Source organism: Lepisma saccharinum, chromosome 22, assembly GCF_977018435.1.
Source record: "Lepisma saccharinum chromosome 22, izLepSacc3.1, whole genome shotgun sequence".
In the NCBI taxonomy this organism is placed as follows: Eukaryota; Metazoa; Arthropoda; class Insecta; order Zygentoma; family Lepismatidae; genus Lepisma; species Lepisma saccharinum.
In genome coordinates, this window is record NC_139250.1 from 3,893,252 (window position 1) to 3,913,556 (window position 20,305).

General features: G+C 37.8%; 3 protein-coding genes across 5 annotated transcripts in view; 1 reads left to right on the forward strand and 2 right to left on the reverse strand.

Annotated features, from left to right (window-relative positions):
- The window catches only part of LPCAT (lysophosphatidylcholine acyltransferase), a 159,400-nt gene extending 151,384 nt beyond the window's left edge, over positions 1-8,016 (reverse strand). The window contains exon 1 of the mRNA XM_083144116.1: positions 7,720-8,016. Coding sequence (XP_083000242.1) covers positions 7,720-7,863 — 144 coding nt within the window. The 5' untranslated portion in view covers positions 7,864-8,016. The remainder of the gene's footprint in view (positions 1-7,719) is intronic.
- Positions 8,017-8,189: 173 nt separating this feature from the next.
- Positions 8,190-17,616, forward strand: LOC146004769 (AFG2-interacting ribosome maturation factor-like). Of its 3 annotated transcripts, none has more exons than XM_083143753.1 (6): positions 8,190-8,209; positions 11,256-11,416; positions 12,424-12,534; positions 13,404-13,583; positions 15,589-15,701; positions 17,518-17,616. In XM_083143753.1, exons 2-6 carry the CDS (start codon positions 11,274-11,276, stop codon positions 17,556-17,558), a joined length of 588 nt encoding a protein of 195 aa, XP_082999879.1. In that variant the 5' UTR covers positions 8,190-8,209; positions 11,256-11,273; the 3' UTR covers positions 17,559-17,616. The 3 variants fall into 3 exon arrangements, with proteins under 3 accessions (XP_082999879.1, XP_082999880.1, XP_082999878.1); XM_083143754.1 differs by lacking the exon at positions 8,190-8,209 and adding an exon at positions 8,364-8,383; XM_083143752.1 differs by lacking the exon at positions 8,190-8,209 and adding an exon at positions 8,542-8,645.
- A 1,108-nt stretch (positions 17,617-18,724) lies between these two features.
- The window catches only part of LOC146004564 (adhesion G protein-coupled receptor L1-like), a 79,807-nt gene continuing 78,226 nt past the window's right edge, over positions 18,725-20,305 (reverse strand). The window contains exons 19-20 of the mRNA XM_083143431.1: positions 20,096-20,195; positions 18,725-18,949 (exon numbers count right to left, since the gene is read on the reverse strand). Coding sequence (XP_082999557.1) covers positions 18,846-18,949; positions 20,096-20,195 — 204 coding nt within the window. The 3' untranslated portion in view covers positions 18,725-18,845. The remainder of the gene's footprint in view (positions 18,950-20,095; positions 20,196-20,305) is intronic.

Consider the following 20,305-nt stretch of genomic DNA (forward strand, 5'->3'; position numbering starts at 1 on the left):
CGCTCGATCTTGGAGGTATGAGAAGGGGCAGCCATGTTCCAGGTGGGTGAACAGTATTCTAGAATGGGGGACACAAAAGTTTAGAAGTAAATGGAAGGTGCTTTCGGGTGAATCTGTAAAGTAAGCCTAGCATACGCATTGCCTTTTTTGTGATGGTTGATATGTGATTATCGAAAGTTAGTTTAGAATCTATGAGGATACCTAGATCTCGGTGTTGTGCTTCTTTTGTTAAAGTGATGTCGGTTAGTGTATAATAACCTTCAAGAATGTTTTGCTTCAATGAAATTGTTATGTAAGAGCATTTCGAAGGGTTTGTGGTCAGTTTCCATCGCTTACACCATTCGGAGAATCTATTTATGTCATTTTGGAGAAGTTGCATGTCTGATGGCAATTACAATTACAAACATGTAGGGACGACACGGCACGACCCCCAAAGAGGATTATACTGAGTCCAGGGTGTACTACGTGGTTGACATTGATGTCTTACAACCCAAGATAAAACCAAGTACATATTTATGCCTTCATAATCATAAGAACAGAAACGAAATGTCAGAAATTCCGGATCGGTAAACTTATGTGGATTAATTTGTCCCATTCGTAATAAATAACAGAGCTATGAACTCCCAGAAGTTGGTGCACATAACAGTAACCAGGTAAAGTTTGCACACTCGACTTCCTCATCCACTGGCGACATTTTCCCCTGCCTTGGCTCCACGCAAACTCACGCTGAGTTACGCCTAGAGCAAATGTTTACCTACGCTCTCTGACGTAACGTGGAAAGAGGATGGAGCTGGATATTCTCATCATGAAAGCAGCCACACTGTTCGAACTGGAAGACGGCGGAGACATAGCCAGTCTGGGCAAAGCAAAGACTGAAGGGTGCCACGCCAGCCGCTCTTGTTTTCGCAAATTCCTTGTGCGTTCAGCGAGATTAATCGGCCATTTCGCACGTAAGAAAAGCCCTGACAATCAGCCACGTATCTAGAAATATATTTCGGGTGGGGGGAGAAGGTTCGAACCAAGTGTCGACTAACAATAATAATAGTTTAAATTTAAATAATTACATTATAATTTAAGTGAATTAATTGATAATAATATAATAAATAATAACCCGTGCCTCGACAGCCCTCGAAGGGCCTTGGCCTATCTCTAGACTGCCAGTCCCCGCCGTTGTAGGAGATTTCAGACACCGGTTACGTTACTCACTCGCAGCTCCCCAATATCCTCACGATGAGGTTGCCACCGGTCCTATACACAAGCCGAAAACCCAGAGACTGAAACCAGGCGGACTCGATCCCATGCCCAAAGCACAGCGCCTTAGACCGCGCACACTGTTTTCATTACGTGGATAGGTAAAAGGACTATACAAGAATAGAGATATAACAGTGTATTCAGTATCTAGTTTACATATAGTTTAGATCGCCAAATTTAAGGAAACTGATGTAAAATAGATAAACAATTGAACAACAACAACAAAAAAAAGAATGTTAGATCCAGTTGACAGAAAGTAAAGTTCCTGATTAATATTTCATGCATATTATTATAAGTAGTAGTGTGCATAAATATTCTTTGGTACTGTCATTCCAACTCTATGATAACACTGGCTTCCAATCTGTCTATTTTGACCGTTAACAGTCAATGCTTAAGAGTGTTCTACTGAAATAATGCTGAAAGTAAGTTTCCTTTTCCATCTTTTTTCTGATAGTTATTAAATGTCCAGAGCTATTATAATTACGAGGGGCGATCAGGTTGTTCCGGCCCCAACATAGAAGGAATGACGTCATGATTTTTTTTTATTGTTTAGTGATCCTTTATATGCTTTCATTCTGAATTGCAAGTCTGAGTAGCGTACAGTTTTCTTTTTACAGGGGTTTAACTGAGTGAAGTTGTGTCAATGTGCCAGAATGGAGAAAACTGAGGTGAGAGCGGTGATAAAATATTTTGGGAAGAAGAAGTGGACGGTATCCAAAATTCATGAGGATTTGGTGGATACACTAGGGGACACTGGTCCTTCATACATTAGTATGGTGAAGAGATGGTGTCGTGAGTTTACTTGTGGGAGAGAGTCGTGTGAGGATGAACATGCAGGTGGAGCACCAAAAACTGTCATGACGACCGAAAACATTAACAAAGTCCACGATATCGTGCTGAAGGATCGTCGAGTCACCATCCGTCATGTTGCTGAGATGTGTGGCCTGTCATATGGCACTGTGCAAAACATAATTACCCAGGAATTGCAAATCAAAAAAAATGATGCAAGATGGGTACCTCGAAACCTCACTCCAGATCAGAAGCACTCGGGTGCTCATCAGTCAAGAACTTCTCGACAAGTTTCGTGCTGATATAGACGATTTCCTTGCCCGATTTGTAACTATGGATGAAACATGGGTCCACCACTTCGACGCAGAAACAAAATCACAAAGCATGGAGTGGAAACACCCACATTCTCCACCAACGAAGAAGTTCAAGGTGGAAACGTTAGCCAAGAAGGTGATGGCCTCAATTTTCTGGGATTGCAAGGGTGTCCTTCTCGTGGACTATCTACAAAGAGGCCAAACCATCACTGGCACATACTACAGTGACCTAATCAAGAAATTATTTATTTATTTACTCAGAGTTTCAGATACAGTCTTATTTGGCCATTTTACACTGAAACAACATAAAGTAGAAACAAAAAATAACAAAAGATAAAAACAATAACAAGATGGGATAGATTTACATGTTCTTGGTCAGTAATATACAAAAATTACGTTCTGGAAGGAAAATATCTACATTCAGGGGAAGTTTGTTGTAGATTTCTGGGAGCCTGTAAAACAAGGAGAAACAAGGAGCGTTGTAGAAGGGATAGCCTAGTGGTTGGGTTGTGGAAGAGTTGCAGGTTGCGCGTTTGCTTTTGGGGTACCCTAAGTGTGAATTTACTGATTAGGAGATCTGTTCTGATTTTGCCATTTATTATCTTGTATAAAAATTTCATGTCAGCTAGATCACGACGAAAGGATGGAGTGTGAATATTCAGAGCAGCCACGGTGTCTGATTTGGATACATGTCGAAAGGAAGGTATTCTATGGCGAACAATTGCAAGAAAGAAACTGAGAACAGAATCTATTCTGGTGAGATTGGTTTTTGAGGCCATTGCCGAAATTGGGGAACAGTATTCAAGGATGGGGGAGATGAAAGATTTAAAGAATAAAGCAAGAGATGATGGATTTTGAATTTCGCTAAATCTGTATAGAAGACCGAGAAGGCGCGTGGCTTTTTTAGTGGCAGTTATAATATGATAATTAAAAGTGAGTTTTTCATCCATGATAATACCTAGGTTCTTTTGGGTGGAAACGTTTTGGATTGGATTGTTTTCAAAAGAATAAGTACGTGATTCCATCACGAAAAAGAGGCGTGGGATATTGACCCGTGGTGTGTGTGCTCCTTCACTAGGACAATGCACCTGTCCACACCTCACGCAATGTGAGGGCCACTATCGCAGATTCATCGTTCGAATTGCTGCGCCATCCACCCTATTCCCCAGATTTGGCCCCCAATGATTTCCATTTGTTCAAACATTTGAAGAATGACATTCGTGGGCAAAAAATTTCTGATGATTCTGAGCTGATAAGGGCTGTAGACTCATGGTTGGAGGACCAGTCGGAAGATTTTTTTCACAAGGTGTCCAGGCGTTGGAGCACCGATGGGAGAAGTGCATTAAAGTTCCAGGGGAGTATGTTGAAAAAAAAAATTGAAACCCTATTGCCGCTCTTTCTATGTTAGGGTCAGAGCAACCTGATCGCCCCTTGTATGTGCCCCGGCCCAATATCCAAGCCTACATTCATGGCACATTAACGCAAAACGTCGTTGGCAAAAGCGTACTCAATATGACAGGGGAAAATACAAGCACGCTATTTGTCGCGGCACAGAAAAAGCAAGCGAAGCAGCCACGAACTGACAACTTCGCATTTGCACTTTTAAGCTGTGAAATTAGTGTGTGGAGGGGGTACTCTCTCTCCTACAGGCACGTAGAGCACCAACGAAGTGAAAATACCTTTACGAGAATCGACGATTGTCCTGGCTGGCGCGTGCGGAAAGTGGGTTAACCAGTACAAAAACTTACAACGAAATACCTTGTGAACCTCTTGTGTTACTGATATCCCAGGTCGGCCGAGAATTTTGAAATACTTTAATTTTTCAACGTATAAGGTTGCTTGTGCTTTTAATTTTGATTTGATATCAGTGAAAATAGAACAGGCACGGTTGATTGATTTAACGCCTCACGTCTTCCACTCCTGGCTAATCACGACGATGGGGAAGAATTGTGATAAGATAGATGAAGGGACAATCACAAACATATATGGACGACTCAACACCAGCCCCACAGGGGATTGTACAGTCACGGACACTTCTGGGTTGTAATGATCCCATTTGAAGTCAATATGTTCGTTACAACCCAGAACTGTCCGTGACTGTACACCCAACGGCGAAACTAACAGTAGGCGAATTGTCCACCACCATTTTCATTCGATCTGAATTACACAATGTGTTGACAATGAATTGAAATAAAGACGTCAATAAGCAGAGAACAATGCCTGCTTCGAACCAACATAGTTTCATTCCTTAAAGCAACACAGGATGTAGAATAAAATAGTAATGAAAACAGTGGTGGACAATTTGCTTACCATTATCTTTGCCGTTGACTGTACTAGCTGTGAGACCAGACGCCAGAGCCTCGTTGGTCTGCAATAATGCAATCCAGGGTGTGACAAATTCTATCTTATCTAGAATACGTAACTCTGATCAAGTTACCTTTCAACACGAAGTACTGTTAACTATGGACGTTGGCGGGTTATTTCCAGGGAGGGGCAAGCCAGTATTTTTCAAAAGAGACAAATAAGGATATTTTCCCCATAACAAAGTTCTCATAAAAACACCAGTTTGGATTTATAACGTTTCTGCAACGCCTTTAGAATAACAATAAATAACAAACTACCGTGACTGAAATGAAATTTTACGTGTGGAATATATAATAGGTTGCCTTTATTTTCTAGGGGAAGGGCGTCCCCCCCTCTTCCGGACGTCCGTGGCTATAACAAAGTTAATCTTGAGCGAAGTAACCTTAACTCTGTTTCCAAAGACACATATGAAAATTATGCTGGGATATTAAATTTGTTTCCATCGAGAACGACTTCCAAAAACAGCGATACCATATTTCACAGTGTTTTGTCTTTCCGCTACACGAAAGAAGACGAAGAAAAAAAGCTCCTCATCAGCGCCCTCTACAACGTCAAAGTCAGCTGTCTTGGACATCGTCCCAATGGCGTGTTTACTCTCTGCATCTGGCAAGGGGTGGGACAAAAACAGTTGCAACAACTGCTTCCACGAATTCTTATCTGGACCCCATGCCAGGGTTTGCCCACGTAATGCTACGAGAATGCCTCCACATTGGAACCATTCCACGCCACTCATTCAACTCGTCATTCTGCCGATCGCCACTCGAGACGGATCCTATCAGAGCCAGAGTTTTCAGTGGTCAAGCGGTTACTGTGACGCGCCTCGAAACTCGATCTTCAGGTTCGAACACCATGTAAGGCGTGAACGGGTCTTCGTATATCTTCCCTCCATTTCATCATTTATGTACCTAAAATGCTGGTGAGTACGCCACATGCACACTGACCATGTAATAAACAAGTTTCACTGTCTTTATTATTGAAAATTAAGTGGAATCGTGGAATCAACTGCCTGTAGCCTGGAAAAAGGAGAGAAATTTGGCCAAATTTAAACAACAAATTAAGATGTTAATCTACGAATACTGACACCGTGCCTCATTGCCTCCTTCACATATACTTACTTAATTTCTATTTCTTGTGTGTTTTTATTAATTGTGTATTTTCATTCCTTGTGTATTTTTATTCCTTGTGTGTCTCAATTATATAGGCACACTTATATTTTTCCATATTTTATACATCTATAAACATTTAGCGGAATTGTATAGCTTAACAAATTAATCCATGTAGGGCAAAAAGCTGTTTCTATAGTAAGATAATCCGTGTAAAAATACTGTAAGCTTAAGTGTAACCCTACTTCAAATAATAAATAATAATAATAATAATCAAATCCTTACAGGGCTCAAGTTCAGATTGTGCAATACAGATACAACCATATTTCGTACAGTCCGGAGAAAAGTACCGTTGTTATGCAATAGTAAAAATGAAGAGACAATACACGATGTAAGGAAGTTCTTTTCAATAAGGTGCAAGTTGAAAGAACGTTGGCGTGTTATTCAGGAAACCCTAACACCGGCAGCAATTTACTTCTGACCACATGAGCACATTTTCAGATTACTGTTTGTGTACATGATTTTACATCCCATTTTTGTATTCTTACGTGAATAGGTTAGGCGAGGCAGGCTTGGTGCTCTTAGCACTAAGCGCTTTGAAAAAATTAAGACTGCCTATTTCAGCACTTGACTCATCTACAAAACCTACTTATCACGCCATAATGTATCACAAATCAGAACCATTACGTTTAGATGTCTCATATATCCATTCGTCACAGGACTTGAACGAGAATATTCACTGAATACTAGGTGTTACGAGTGGAGGCGGCAAGAAAGCATGTCACGTCATTTGTGAAAAAAATAGGAACGCGTAAAATTTTAATATAGGGATGTTGGGGTCTTTGGATAAACGTGGCAACTGTAACGGAAAGAATTGAAAAGAAACTGTGATTCAAACACAGATCCTCCGATCGAAGTAAAATGCACACATCACGTGAATGACATAATTGAATGAAAACACAAAACAACGTACCGGAGTTTTCACAATAACAAATCCTTCTGAGAGTAACTCAAATAACAAACAAGATGTAAATTCCCAACAAAAACCTACGTTCTTCCAGAATTTTACAGGATCATAGGGGTATGGGGATCCAAGTCAAATTGCAACACACGTCACTTTATATAAATATTGTGGATAGCTTTATCAAAAGTGATTTTTATTTTAATTGTAACCAGTACAAATCCACCAGAAGTACCAACAATACTTTAATGATGAAATTAACACTTTCAACCTGAAATGTAACCGATAAGGTTACGTAGATTTCAACGACACCCAACTTTCAACTACGAAAGATAACAACTCCCAATGCTGCTGAAACCGGCGGTTGTTTTTATAAAAATAGAAAGTAAGTAAATAAATAAATAAAACAGTAAATGCTGGTAAAGTTTCATGGATAATAAGAAATACTTCAATGGACGTGCGATACTTGAAATTCAACGGAGACAAACGGATAAGGCCAGAAAACTCGGGTTCGATTCCCGGGTCATACCATCATTCTCATAGTCGTAAATAATCTACAGAGGTAGAAAGGTGACATTTTGTGCGTGATGGGAGGATATAAAACACAAGTTAGCACACTAGTCCTTAACGTATTACAAATAGCGGACCATAACTTGAACCCGCAATGTCACAATTCCAAACAATTTGTAGCTATTATACGTCAATAATAGTTCTGGTTCAACTTAACCTACTTCGGAGGGAGGGTGCTTCGAACACTTTCTTTAAAAAAATGAATGTGAGGCCATGCCAATATCGAATTAATAAACTGCAGCAAATTATTTGCTATTTTTGACAAAACTAAGGTTCTTCCATTTACCATGAACCTTCAAATTGACATAAATGCAGTGGATCATTCGAGAAAAACATTGTTAGGATAATATTTAGAAAACGCGCCTACCTTTATCTTGTCATAGGTAGTGGACAATTCCAAACGGTGTACAAATGGATTGAGCAAATCCGCCTGCGAAGCAAACTCCTCTGTAGATGGTAACTTGCCATTCATATTGCTTTCCATGTGTGAATTTCTTGATGTGTTCTTCATTTGGAAGGCTACCTTTCACATAATTTCACAAAACAGTAACAAGCGCCTGGTAAACGCCCCAAACACACAAAACGCGCGACTACACCAAGCTATTCTGACATGTACCGCTCCGACACAGATTTCTCTCAGCTCCAACTGGGTTTCAAGAGATAGCGCCACACATAGCCGCTGTGGTAACTTCTCAAATCAAGGAACAAACGAAAGTTCTGACGCTTGCGCAGAAAAACAACAAGCAGCTAACCATTTGCGCAGCAATGGAATACGATCTTAGCAATGTTGCAGTCTTTTCAAGTTTAACATGCGATGATTTGTGTTTATATGTTGACTATGGATTATTGTTATTTTGGTTATTATAATTATTTTTATCAAGAAAATTAATCGTTTAACATCCAACATTATCAGATGTTTCTTGTCAAGTGGTATTTAACGCATACGAACTGCCACATCGTGATTCGAAGCTGAAATTGGTTGCTCAAAATATCCCTTGACGGAGTTCAAAAGTCAGAACTTGCAAACACAAGTAATTTCCTTTCATGCGAACTCATTTGTGCATGTAAAATTGAAGTTCAATACACATAATTTCAATTAAATTTGATAACATATAATTTAATACAACGGTAATTGCGAAATCTATATTTTATAGGTGTCACTGCGTCTTGTGACTAATCGAAAATTCCCGACTCAAAATATTGACAATATGCACGTGAAAACTTGAGTCTAACAAGATTTTATAATGGAAAATTTTGCTTTTTTTTACATGTAAAGAGTGATTTTTGTAACAGGTAAATACAATTTTACATAAAAAGGGAAAAGTGCCTTCATTAATTGTGTAAAACGAATCGTAAATCGACGGAGTTTGAAACACTACATTATAGACTGTGAATTATAGTTTCAAAGATCTACTTACTATAGATGAAGGAACCTTCAAGAACATTATTAATCGAAAATTTATTCCTGTGCAGATTAATGACGATTTCTGTTTGGAAAATGGAGGCATTCTACCTTAAGTTATCGGCTAGTAACCGTTTCATACAAGGTACTGAAGAACAAGCAGCAGCTTTAGCTCTGTAAAACTAGATGCAATTTTAACCTACCGTGTTCCAATATTACAGTGTAACTACCGCTACGTAAATTTTACGTACATGAAGGAATCTATTATTAAAACAACCTCTACATCATGAAAACAAAATTCTATTCATTGTGAACATTATTTGGCAGGCATGAGTTTACAATACCAGACCACTCTCCAATTTCTATAAATTTTCGCCTACTTACTAATTTCGGTGTCCAGATGACGTATCTGTAGTTCATATTTGGCGGTCACTTGTTAAAATTTACATTTACATGTAGAACTTGTAAAATAACCTTGCGATTTACCAGGGTGATTGTTCATACACAGCAATTCGGAACCATCTTTCTTTCGCAATTTGTTAATGGTATTCCTTTACGCTCAACAATCTTGCTGACATCAGACGAGGAAAGCCTACGAGGTTAGGTTAGGTTCCATTAGCATAAATACAAAGAAAAATTAATATTTTAGCTAAGAGAACTATACCTTGTCTTGCCTGTTGATTTCTTCGTTGGGAAAATGGCATCTCCCGTGGAGCTATTGTTCTTATGGTAGGGTTACGTTACGTTAAGAAAACATGGTTTATTTCGTTTTTTTCTCGATTTCCATACTTGACCGCCAATTATTACATGCAGATTTGTGATTAGGAGTTCACAGTTAGTGAGTAGGCGAAATTTCATAGAAATTGGAGAGTGGTCCGGTATTGTAAACTCGTTCCCATTATTTTGTTTATTTTTTCTTATATTGGAATTTTATTCTTCATTTTAAAATGTATAAACATGGTTTTATTAAACATAGAATAATTTAAGAGAAGGTCTTGCTTGACAAGCCCGTTCGTACATTAAGAATGAATGTGAAGAGTTCGAATAATGAAAAGCCAACAATAATAATATTCATAACGCTGTACAAATGTAATTTTGAAGTCTTACAAGAAAATATCCTTACCACAATGCTGCCTTATGTCCGACAGACAACTTCAGGCACTGCTAGGCAGAGGGGTGAGTGAGGGCGATGTGGGAGGTAGGGGAGGGATTTGAGCGCAAAGCATACGCAAATTTTACGTACGGTAGTGTTCCACAATTTGGCTTCCCACAGGAGCAGTACGTAATTGTCATCCTCCTTTTCTTGTAGTTGCAGAAACTGCAATACTTTCTGTTCCCTTGTGACGTGGCTGCTACTGTACTTGTCTCTTCCTTCCCCAGTACCTTCAAAATTGACTTTCTTAACTCCTGTGACAGTCCCGGATTTATTAGCCTTTGCTCCTGCCAGATCTTGGTCAAGTTCTCATGGAGGTGAAGCATGAACTGAATTCGTGAGAATGGTCTCTTTTTCTGAGTTGCCCTGATTGTTGTAGAAGTTGTGAGTGTGAATAATGTATCCATTGATTGCTGCGATGTTGATCATGTTATAGAAAAATGAGATATAGAAAAAAATATGCAAATCTTATGTGAATACAAATGGTGTTATTACTACATGCATGTCAAAATTACGTGCAAGATTTTTCTCCCGTTACTATTGCTATGTATTATTGACGTGCAGAGTCCCACATAACGCACAAAGTAAAGACGTTCACTGCTTCCGGCCTCCTTACCACAGTGCTGCCACGCGCCTTACAGAATGCCCAAGGAATTTCATAGGCGGAGGAGTAGGTGGGTGCGATGTGGGAGGTAGGAGAGGGAATTGAGCGTGAAGCATACATAAATCAGCATGCAATCCGGCGAAAGAATGTATTGTACTTGTACACAGTACAACTTAAGGAAAATCATATACAGTAGTGATAACCAGTGAATGGGAATTCCCTTATGACATCCCTATCATCCATTGCCTTGTAAGAATGACACTGGAGGATGAAATACACCTCTTCAATGAAGGCCATTTTTTATTATTATAATTATTATTATGCTTGTACCAAACCACAACCATAGCCCCGTAAGTTTTTGTTTCAGATGGTCGCTGAAGTCTTGTTTTTTTTTTATTTTCCTTTCTTTTGTCACTTGAATATAGTTCCACATATTTAATGTGCACCATAATACAATACCCACCTATCTCCAAGATTCCAGCAAAGGGTAGTTATTGTAAGTGACATCATAATGAACATTTAGGCTATACGATAGCTTCCCTTGTTGATTGTGTATCACTTTCATTTCCTACATTATGAGAGATAATTGTGTTTTATAGTCAATCATTCAGATGCATATCACTGCTCCTTTATAGGTATAAAATGTATTACCATTACACCCAAGAGGTTTTTTTTGCTTATTTTGTATGTACTTCCTAATGAAAAAACATAAAACAGCCCCTAAGAAGAAATATCATTTTACAGGAAATACAATGAGTCAACATGGATGCTATAATTCAAAGCCTGCAGAAGTTTTTTGTTCATTTCCACAAGCATTCCAAAAAGTGGGAAGAAGTTTGCAGAAGAGGTGATGGTCCATTGAAGACTCTTCAGCATTTTTCTGAACAGCTTGAAACAGTTCAGAAGTAAGTATATTTTTATCTAACGTGTGTGTAACCATATTGAATTTTTGCTTATGGATGTTTGCTTATTAAATATTCACTTCTACGCAGTGGAAACCATGTTGTTTGATATGTTTGTGGTGATGATGGAATGGCAATGTTGATATTGGTCAAAAAATTGTTTGCATTTAGTAGGCAAACACTGGACCGTTGTCTATTTTAAGATAGGCCACAGGTATTTCATTCATACACCACTAGCTGGAAGTATGTCTTAGTTTACATTATGTGTAATTTGTTTTATTTTCATCTGTGTATACTGTTGGTAAATGTTGCTGTGTGTATGCAGACACAAACTGAGTAAATAGGAGAGAAATTAAGATTGGAACAATTATATAAAAATGCCTATAGTCGTTTAGGAATAGATTACCATATATCACCACATGATCATCACAGATTTTATGCTTTTTTGTAAAAAAAAAAAGTGGAGTGCGACCATTATGTGAAGCTTTTTATTTTTAAATACTGGTAGTACCAGTATTTAAAAATAATTTATTACTAGGTAAACTGTATTTGGGAAAGATTAGGATACACAGAATATTTGTAAATATATCTATGTTAAAATTGAAGAGCCCATATCGATGCACACCATTTTTTTTGTGACAGTTACGAACATTTTTCCGTTTCGAAAAACAAAGTTAGCACATGGTTGATTATTATACTTCAGATAATTTACTGCAATGTTGCAAAGTATGGACTTACAAAGATGATTATGCGATGAAAGGTTATAAACCAATTTTTGAGCTGGAAAATAAAAAAACAGGCCACTCTGTGGCAAAATGCAGTACACTGCAAATTATTCGTGAAGTAAATTTTTCACCATATAAGCCACAGTACATTCCTATCCCTACGGCTACACAAGAATTGAGCACACTAACTTTGGTCACATTATGCACGTGAATCCTTTCTATTGTTGTAAAACTAATATTATGGTTGCTGTTCTCTTTTTCTGATATTGTTACTCTTTTTTGTAGGGCTGATGTGGATAGTTTTGCCCTTGGAAAGTTTCCTGGACTGAAAGAAAGGTTATTGTGCAAGATTAAATGTGAGGTGGATATGGAATTAAAATCTCTTCAGGAAGTTCTGTAAGTAAATTCATGAAGTAAACCTTACTTCACTTTTTTTTTGTACTGACATAAAATGTGCTGTGTTCTGAGAGTTACACAACTCTGAATTATAACCTTAATAAAATAAAACCTAACAAAATATTGAATGAGTGTTGTGGTTAGAAGTGTGAGGTGAAGTCCAGCTTAAGCTGGCAACCACCTCGAAATATGGCCTTTTGTTCAGGTTTCGACTGCAATAAGAGAAAATCCTTTTGCGTTAGTGAGTGATCGTACATTGCAATGAGGGGGTGGTTCGTTGCTGCCTCCAAATTTGGACATTCTCAGTCAGACCCTTCTCGAGTCAGGGCTGGAAGGGTGAAGCAAAGTCCAACGTAAGCTGGCAACAACCTGTAAATATGTCCTTTTTGCACACAAAGTCTATTTTGCTGAAACGGAATAGGTTTCATGTGAGTTTGGTAAACCCCCAGTAAACCTATGATGAGCCGTGCCTCACATGTACATATACAAGTGTACAGTCTTCATCATTTAGACCATGTAGAATTAGGATCACCTCACTTTTATATTTTAGCACAGTATATTGAGAATGTTACTCTATGTTTATCTTTAGTATGAACTCTAAACCCATATGCAAGACCCAGGGTGGATGATTTGAGGTGGACATTTTTCCAGCAATGTTCCTACATGGAGCTGCTCTGGGTTTCAACCAGCCTCTAATAAAGTGCACCTGGGGAGTAAACATGGCTGGAGCATGGTGCTGTTCACATCCCTCCCTCCCATATATGCCTTCACTGCAGTTAGATGCTCTCTTGATAAAATAAAATGCATTGCACATTTGTTTCTTTGGCACTGTTTTTTGTTTGTGTTGAAAAAAGAAATTGAACTTTCAGGCAAGAGCTGAGCTTCCTGAACCGTGAACTGAAGAATCTTCAGGAGGGAGTTAACAAAAGCTGCAGTTCGTTCAACCTCGAAGAAGCTGAGAAGGAAGTACTTGCAGGAACATCAACAAGGCCTTCAGTTTACAGTCTGCTGGAATGGGTTGAAGATGTATGGATATATTATTACACATTGTATCCTTTGATATATCGAAAAGGTTCATATTCTTGTTCAGATTCCCAGAAAGCTAATTGAAATATTTAGTACTGTAGACGGTAGGGTGCAAGCGATGCACGAACCTTGCCTAATGCCCACTTAAGCTCGACGTTCTAATGATAGAATCACTACAAGATCCTTTTTATTATTATTTTTTATGCAGTTTCCAATGTAACTTGCTGTAGGGATGGCCTACTTGACGGTGAAAGTCAGCTTGCAGAAGGCTGTTAGTTTTAAAATCTTGCCCTTTCAACCTGAGGGGGGTTGAAAAAAGTTCCGTTTACTGTTTTTTTCCGAATCGCCTATATAAGAGAACCAATTGAGTAACGGGGGTTGGTATTCTTGCATTTTTTAGGCAAGAGGGGAGGCCTTTGGAAGGTTCTTTCAGTGCTGGTAGAGCGGCGGGGCTGTCATGGCTAGCGGTCACAGATCAACCAGTTGCTTTCATCGAAATACATAGATAAGTCCACGCATTTTTTCTTGATTCGTTTGGTGACAAGCCAATGCTTAGTTTTTGGTGGACATTTGTTTAGAGAAACGTCGTATCCGAGGGAATTAAGGGACACCTTTAATTTCAAGTACAATATATGTCTATGCGTGTCCGAAAAAGCTAAGTAACTTGTTGCGCGGAATTATTAGTTTAAATTTGTTGATTCAACACTGTCAAGGGTCCAGTTTTTTTAAATTTAATCTGGGATTAAAGGGACAGTGACAGGGTGGAAAAGAATCATAACAGTTTTGTTTTTTATATAATTTCAAGAACAGCTCATAATTAGTTGTAATTTCAACCAAGTTTAGTCTATTTTTTCGAGGCCATTTTCATTATAAACAAGAAAGGGAGGGAATTCGAGAAACATGTCATGTATACTAGTGACAAGCTAGATACATTTTTTAACTAATACTGCTGGTCTAGGCTGGCGTACGAACCTCTCATATATATATTACGGTGTTTCAATTAAGGAGGATCATGTCATTTTTTATGGGGGGTGGGGTTATTTCATATGTAATTCTTTGTACATATTTAATCAACTAAATAAATAGTCTTTTTATATATTTTTAAACGGAACGTCTGATCTATCAATCAAGAAAAAGGAACTGAATTTTCTCTAATATCCATGGTAAAGATTATGGCAGTTATTCTATGTCTTTATATTCGATGGAACCGTTTTTTTTAAGTGTTATGCTAATTATTTTGCCTGGGAAAGTAACGAAGACAAGTAACAGGTCGAGCCAAGGCAGGTTACTCTCCCTAGAAGAGAAATAGAGCATAACAACGTCAAACGTCCAGCGCGACAGGGAGGCCATGCACCTCCCTGCTATAAGCACAGGAGCAATTACATGGAGCTCTCTTTTGTCACCGTAGTTTATGCCTAAGCTATTGGGCTGGTGATCTTGGGATAAGGTGTGCTCAAGGAAGCGTCGCCGAAATAGGCAAGGTGAGTGAGCGACAGTGTGCCTTCCGTTTACAATCTTTACCTCCAATCACATCAATAAACCTAATGTGGAGAGAGTATCGGTCATTGTAATTTACTGTTTGCCTTATCCCAGTATGGTCTCTACTCTCCCAGAGGATACACGGTTAGTAGAGCTATGGGATGCGACGATCCAGTGTCATCTTGTCCTATAGCGGATGCCGTTCCCTCGGGGAGAGCTGAGACTAAAGTATTGAGTACGGAACAGATTTATATGTGGTAAAAATGTGCTAAATATGTAAATACATATTTAGCTATTTTCACCAAAATATGGAGTTAAATATGCACTTAAAATTGTAAAAAACTTACCTTTTTAAGAATATAAGACACTTTGAGTTTTAAAACAATTGATCGTGTTTCTCTGAGCATTGTAACTATTCAGCCTCAGCATAATAATATGGAAACAAAAATTGCATTTCATGTAAAACCATCAAATTTAAAAGTTCCCATTACTTGGTCACTTCTTGATTTATTATTATTACTGTATAATTTCCTCAACATAATTTTCAAGATACATGCAGATAACAATTGCTTTGAGATGCACTGATTTTGAGAGCAGGAGTTCTGTAGAAATCCTTAAAAGTACCTTCCATGAAGACAAGGAGGTGAAGAAACACATTAATGGTGAGTGTTGTATGATTTGTTAGTCAAAAATCACGCTTAAAATTGAAATGTCTGTAGCATACCAGTAGTAATTTGTGGAGAATATGGTATAATCAGTGTCCACATTCATAATTTGTTCAGTTGAAGTATTTTTTGTAAATTTTCTTATCGTTTAAAAATTTGGAGCAAATTTGTAGAGATCATATCTTTTGTGTACCATTGCAGACACAGTAGGAAATAGTACCAACATTAATGTATTGGTGGTTTGAAATATAATCCTTCTATTTTGGCATACATACAGATTCCAAAATGTAAAGAAAACCTTTTTTGGCTTCTAGAATTGTAGTGTTATTTATTTTTTACTTGTATTAACACCGGAGTACTGCATGGGATCACTTCCGCTCGCTTGTACTCATTCAAGTCTCTCACCCTGGAGTGTATACGATGGAATATAATTTTAATGTAACAAATCGTAGGCACATATATGTAAAATATCTGTAGTGGCAGTTTCAGCCCACAACCATCTATTTCATTTCATATAAGATAGACTAAACTACATTGTAGCATGGAGATAATGACTATGTTCACTTAAGGTTCAATTTCACTGCATCTTTAACTTCACGATCCATGTTTGAGGGCCAACTACCAGAGCCAAATTATGTTTATATGTGCCTTACTAAGCTTGGAGCGTATACCGCTCATTTTGCCTGAGCGAGCGTTATTCGTTTGAGTAAAGAAGTTCTCAATTCTGTACGCTATCAAGTGTCATCCATGCGAACTATTTGGCGCTCAAGCAATTTCCTCTCCCTGCAACACTCTAACACACTTTTGGTTCTGATTTGATTGAACTTCTTTAGTATGCTCAATGGAATACTACACATAGATATTTTTTCTCCAAGAACAAAATAATACCATGAGAAGTAGTGTCAGTTGCGAAAGATAAAGCCAAAAATGTAATAACAAATATCAAGCACTGTGTTTTTGCAAATGGCCAGTTAATAATTAATATGAATCATGTTATCATTTCATATTCACAGTGAATTATTTTTTAATGATACAGTAAATTTACTTTACTTCTGACAATTAAGTAACAATAATCGGAAATTTTGGTACCCTTGAGCCTCTGTACCCCCTAGAGAAAGTGAAATATTTTGCATGGTATGTGAATATTTTGTTGTTTATGAACGTTTTCAGTTTATTTTAGCTCGCGGAAATGTGTTATTGTGAAACAAGGTATGTCTGTTACCTTAGCATGTTACTTTACCGTGAAGAAGAACAGCCTGAAGGCTTTGCGCAAGTGAATCTAGCACCCAAAACGATTGATTTGTTGTTTTAAGTCCACTTTATGAACAGAAAGGCTAATCGGGACTGGACCTACAGTTTAAAGTGAGATCCGAACCACTGTGTGCCTCCACCGGGTATCGAACCCCGGACCCCTTGATTAGAAGGGCACCCAAAACGACATTTCACAACAGCAACTATAATTTTACGTAGTTACGTTAGGATTGGTGCCAATAGTTATTATCGACGTGTTGTTTTGCTATTTGAGTGTGCATACAAGGTGTTTTAATAATAAAAAGCTGCGAAAGCACTCCGAAATGGCAGGATTTTGCTTCCGCTGGTCATACTTTGTGATCGAATATCTCCGTTATTTGTGTTTTCCGTGTGCTGGAAATAATTTTATATTACGCAAAACATCAAAATCTGTCGATTAATAAAAATTTCAATGTAATTCTCGAGGGAGTATGGTGTGCAAACGGCCCCAAAATTTTTGCCTAAATATTTTACTCTTTATTATGAACAACAGAAAGACATTAAAACATTCCATTTTTTTCAGCTGTGCTGGCATACACACATTATTTTGTCCAAGAAAGTTGACACTAGATGTGATACTCTAAATGTACTTGTAGAAATAAAGTTTTTAATTTTCTAATAACCCTGGTTTCTTATTTAAACACTTCATTACCTCCAGACTTATATTTTTGCAGTCATAGAATTATTGTATGTATTAGCACAATAATGTAGATTATTGGGATAAAAGTGGTAATAACGGCAAGACAGCAATGGGAATATATCGTGTATTTATTGTTTTTTGTGTCCTCTATGAAAAGAGGTTTCAGCTGAGGTCATGATATCACTTAGAATGTTTTCATGCGTCTTTTTTGACTGTGCTGGTTCTTTGTCCAGGAATAAATGCAATTTTCTGTTCGGGTGTGGGATAAACCTTGTCTGTGCTTGCAGGCTACCCCTTGTGGACTTGTTCACCTGGTGTGTCTACAGGACTCTGGTCTGCCGTTAAGCTACAAATAAATCCTTTTGCCCTCTCCACTGTGCGTGTTGCAAGAGTTGCAAACTGTGTGCTATTATCTTACTCTTGCACGGAATCGTCGACAGAAGTCTTTTTTTTTTTAAGAAATTAAACCATGTATGTATTCATGAATATAAGTTGTTAGTTCCAGTACCAGAGGCTTAGGGTAGGGAATAGCATGGATATAACTGTGACCATGAACCGACTGTTGCTTACGTTTCTATTATTTTCAAATATGCTTCAATCTTTTAATGTATACACAAATACAGTTGACAAAATACATCAATATAAATGTTCTTCTTGAAGATTCACATAACCACTTTTTGTACACGCAAAATAAACTAACACAGTTATTTTTAGTGGAGAAGGAATTAATTCCTACAATAAAAATACATTCTTATTTCTATCTGACTGAAGCTCAGGCAGACAATGGACATTTTCCAAATATCACTGCATGCCCATGGCAAGAAACTGTACTACCATGTCCATTTAAAAGAATGGCCCTATGTCAGTGCTAACTACTAATGACTGCTACATTCACTAAGCAATAGTATTATATTAGCTAAGTTAGGGAGATGCAGGACACATGGAAGATATTTGTAGGCATGCATGGAAAGCAAGGCAAAGGCATCAGGATATTCTTGAAGTGAACTCAAAAGATAAGGGCGCTGGGTGTGAAGTAACAAGCTTTGTCACATTAATAGTTAATGAAAGAGGAAACAATGATCAACACAGTGCTTTATTCATTATGACAGTTTGTTTCTCCTCTGAAGTGCTTAAAAATTGATTAGATCACGTATATAGTGCCTTTTTCTTCAACCCTGATGCCACGAAGTTTGTTTTTTGTTTCTTTTTATTTATTTCTCCTGTTCTGCATTTGTATTGGTGGGTTCTGCTCCTTGTAATTCTGATTGGTCTTTGCTTGTTGAAGGGGTAGGTTCAATCTCTTCAACAGAATCTTCTGTAAGGAAATATAATAATTTTTATTAGGGATGGACCGATATGAAAATTTGGCCGATACCGATAAAGTACTGGTATAAAATTTACCGATACCGATAACCGATATTCTACCAATCCGATATAAAATTAGAAATAGTCCTTGAAGAACCTGAAAGGTTCACTGACCTCTTTAATAAATGTGTGTTTCAAGGTGACTGCAGTGCAAGAGAAATTGCATATTTAGATATTTATTTTTTTAGAAAGTAGGGCATGGATATTATCCATAAAAATTACAACAAAATGGCAGAATTTTGTACTAAATTATCAGAAAATAATCGATATATCGGATCGGTAAAATAATCGGTAATTTGACCGATATGCCTATATTGGCTGATACCGATAGAGTACCGATTAATCGGTCCCATCCCTAATTTTTATGTTTAAAAAAAATGTCAAAGTTGTTAAACTTACATGAAAATTTCTTAGTGTAGATCATAATAATGGTGTATTTTACATAAAGTGCAACCGAAGCGCACATCATGAAAGTACATGCATATTTTAGATAATACCAGGTGGTTATAATTGAAGTGACGGTGTTCAGAGTTGTACAGCACGGGCTGTAATGAGAGTAGCAGTCTGAAACTTCGTAGATATGCTAATGAAGCAATGCGCTCGCGAATTATGCAAAAAAAAAGTTCCAATTCTCGCCACCAGGGTAAAAAATGGTGCTGTAAGCAGTCAAAACGTGAAATTTTCCGTAACTCTGACCTCAAAATCGGTGACATTGCTTAACCATTGTGTGAGCTCCCTGGTTTGTTGTTGGTGACGCTTGCTGCTTTCTCCTTTAGTAATGTTCATGTAAATCGAATAGTGAAATTGTAGCGATATTTTATTACAAAGAGTATTGTTTTCTGCGATTTATAGTGTTTTTCCTGTAACTATACCAAGTTTTGACTGCTTACAGCGCCATTTTTTACCCTGCTGGTGAGAATAGGAACTTTTTTTTTGCATAATTCGCGAGCCGATTGCTTCATTAGCATATCTACGAAGTTTCAGACTGCTACTCTCATTACAGCCCGTGCTGTACCACTCTGAACACCGTCCCATTAATTATAACCACCTGGTATAATCATTGTGGTAATCTAGAAATTACAGACCACTAACTCACCTTCATCTGAAGATGCTGACGACCCAATAAGGCTTGCTGATTCAGATGTTTCATTTCCGAAATCATTCTTAGCAAACTCTCTTTCAATCAGCATATTTTTCTGTAAAAATTGAGATCGTTGTAGAAATTCAGTGCAAGTATTAGGTATGTTCAGTGGAAACTGTACCATAAGCATGTAACAAACAAGAACAGTAAACACGAAAATTTCAC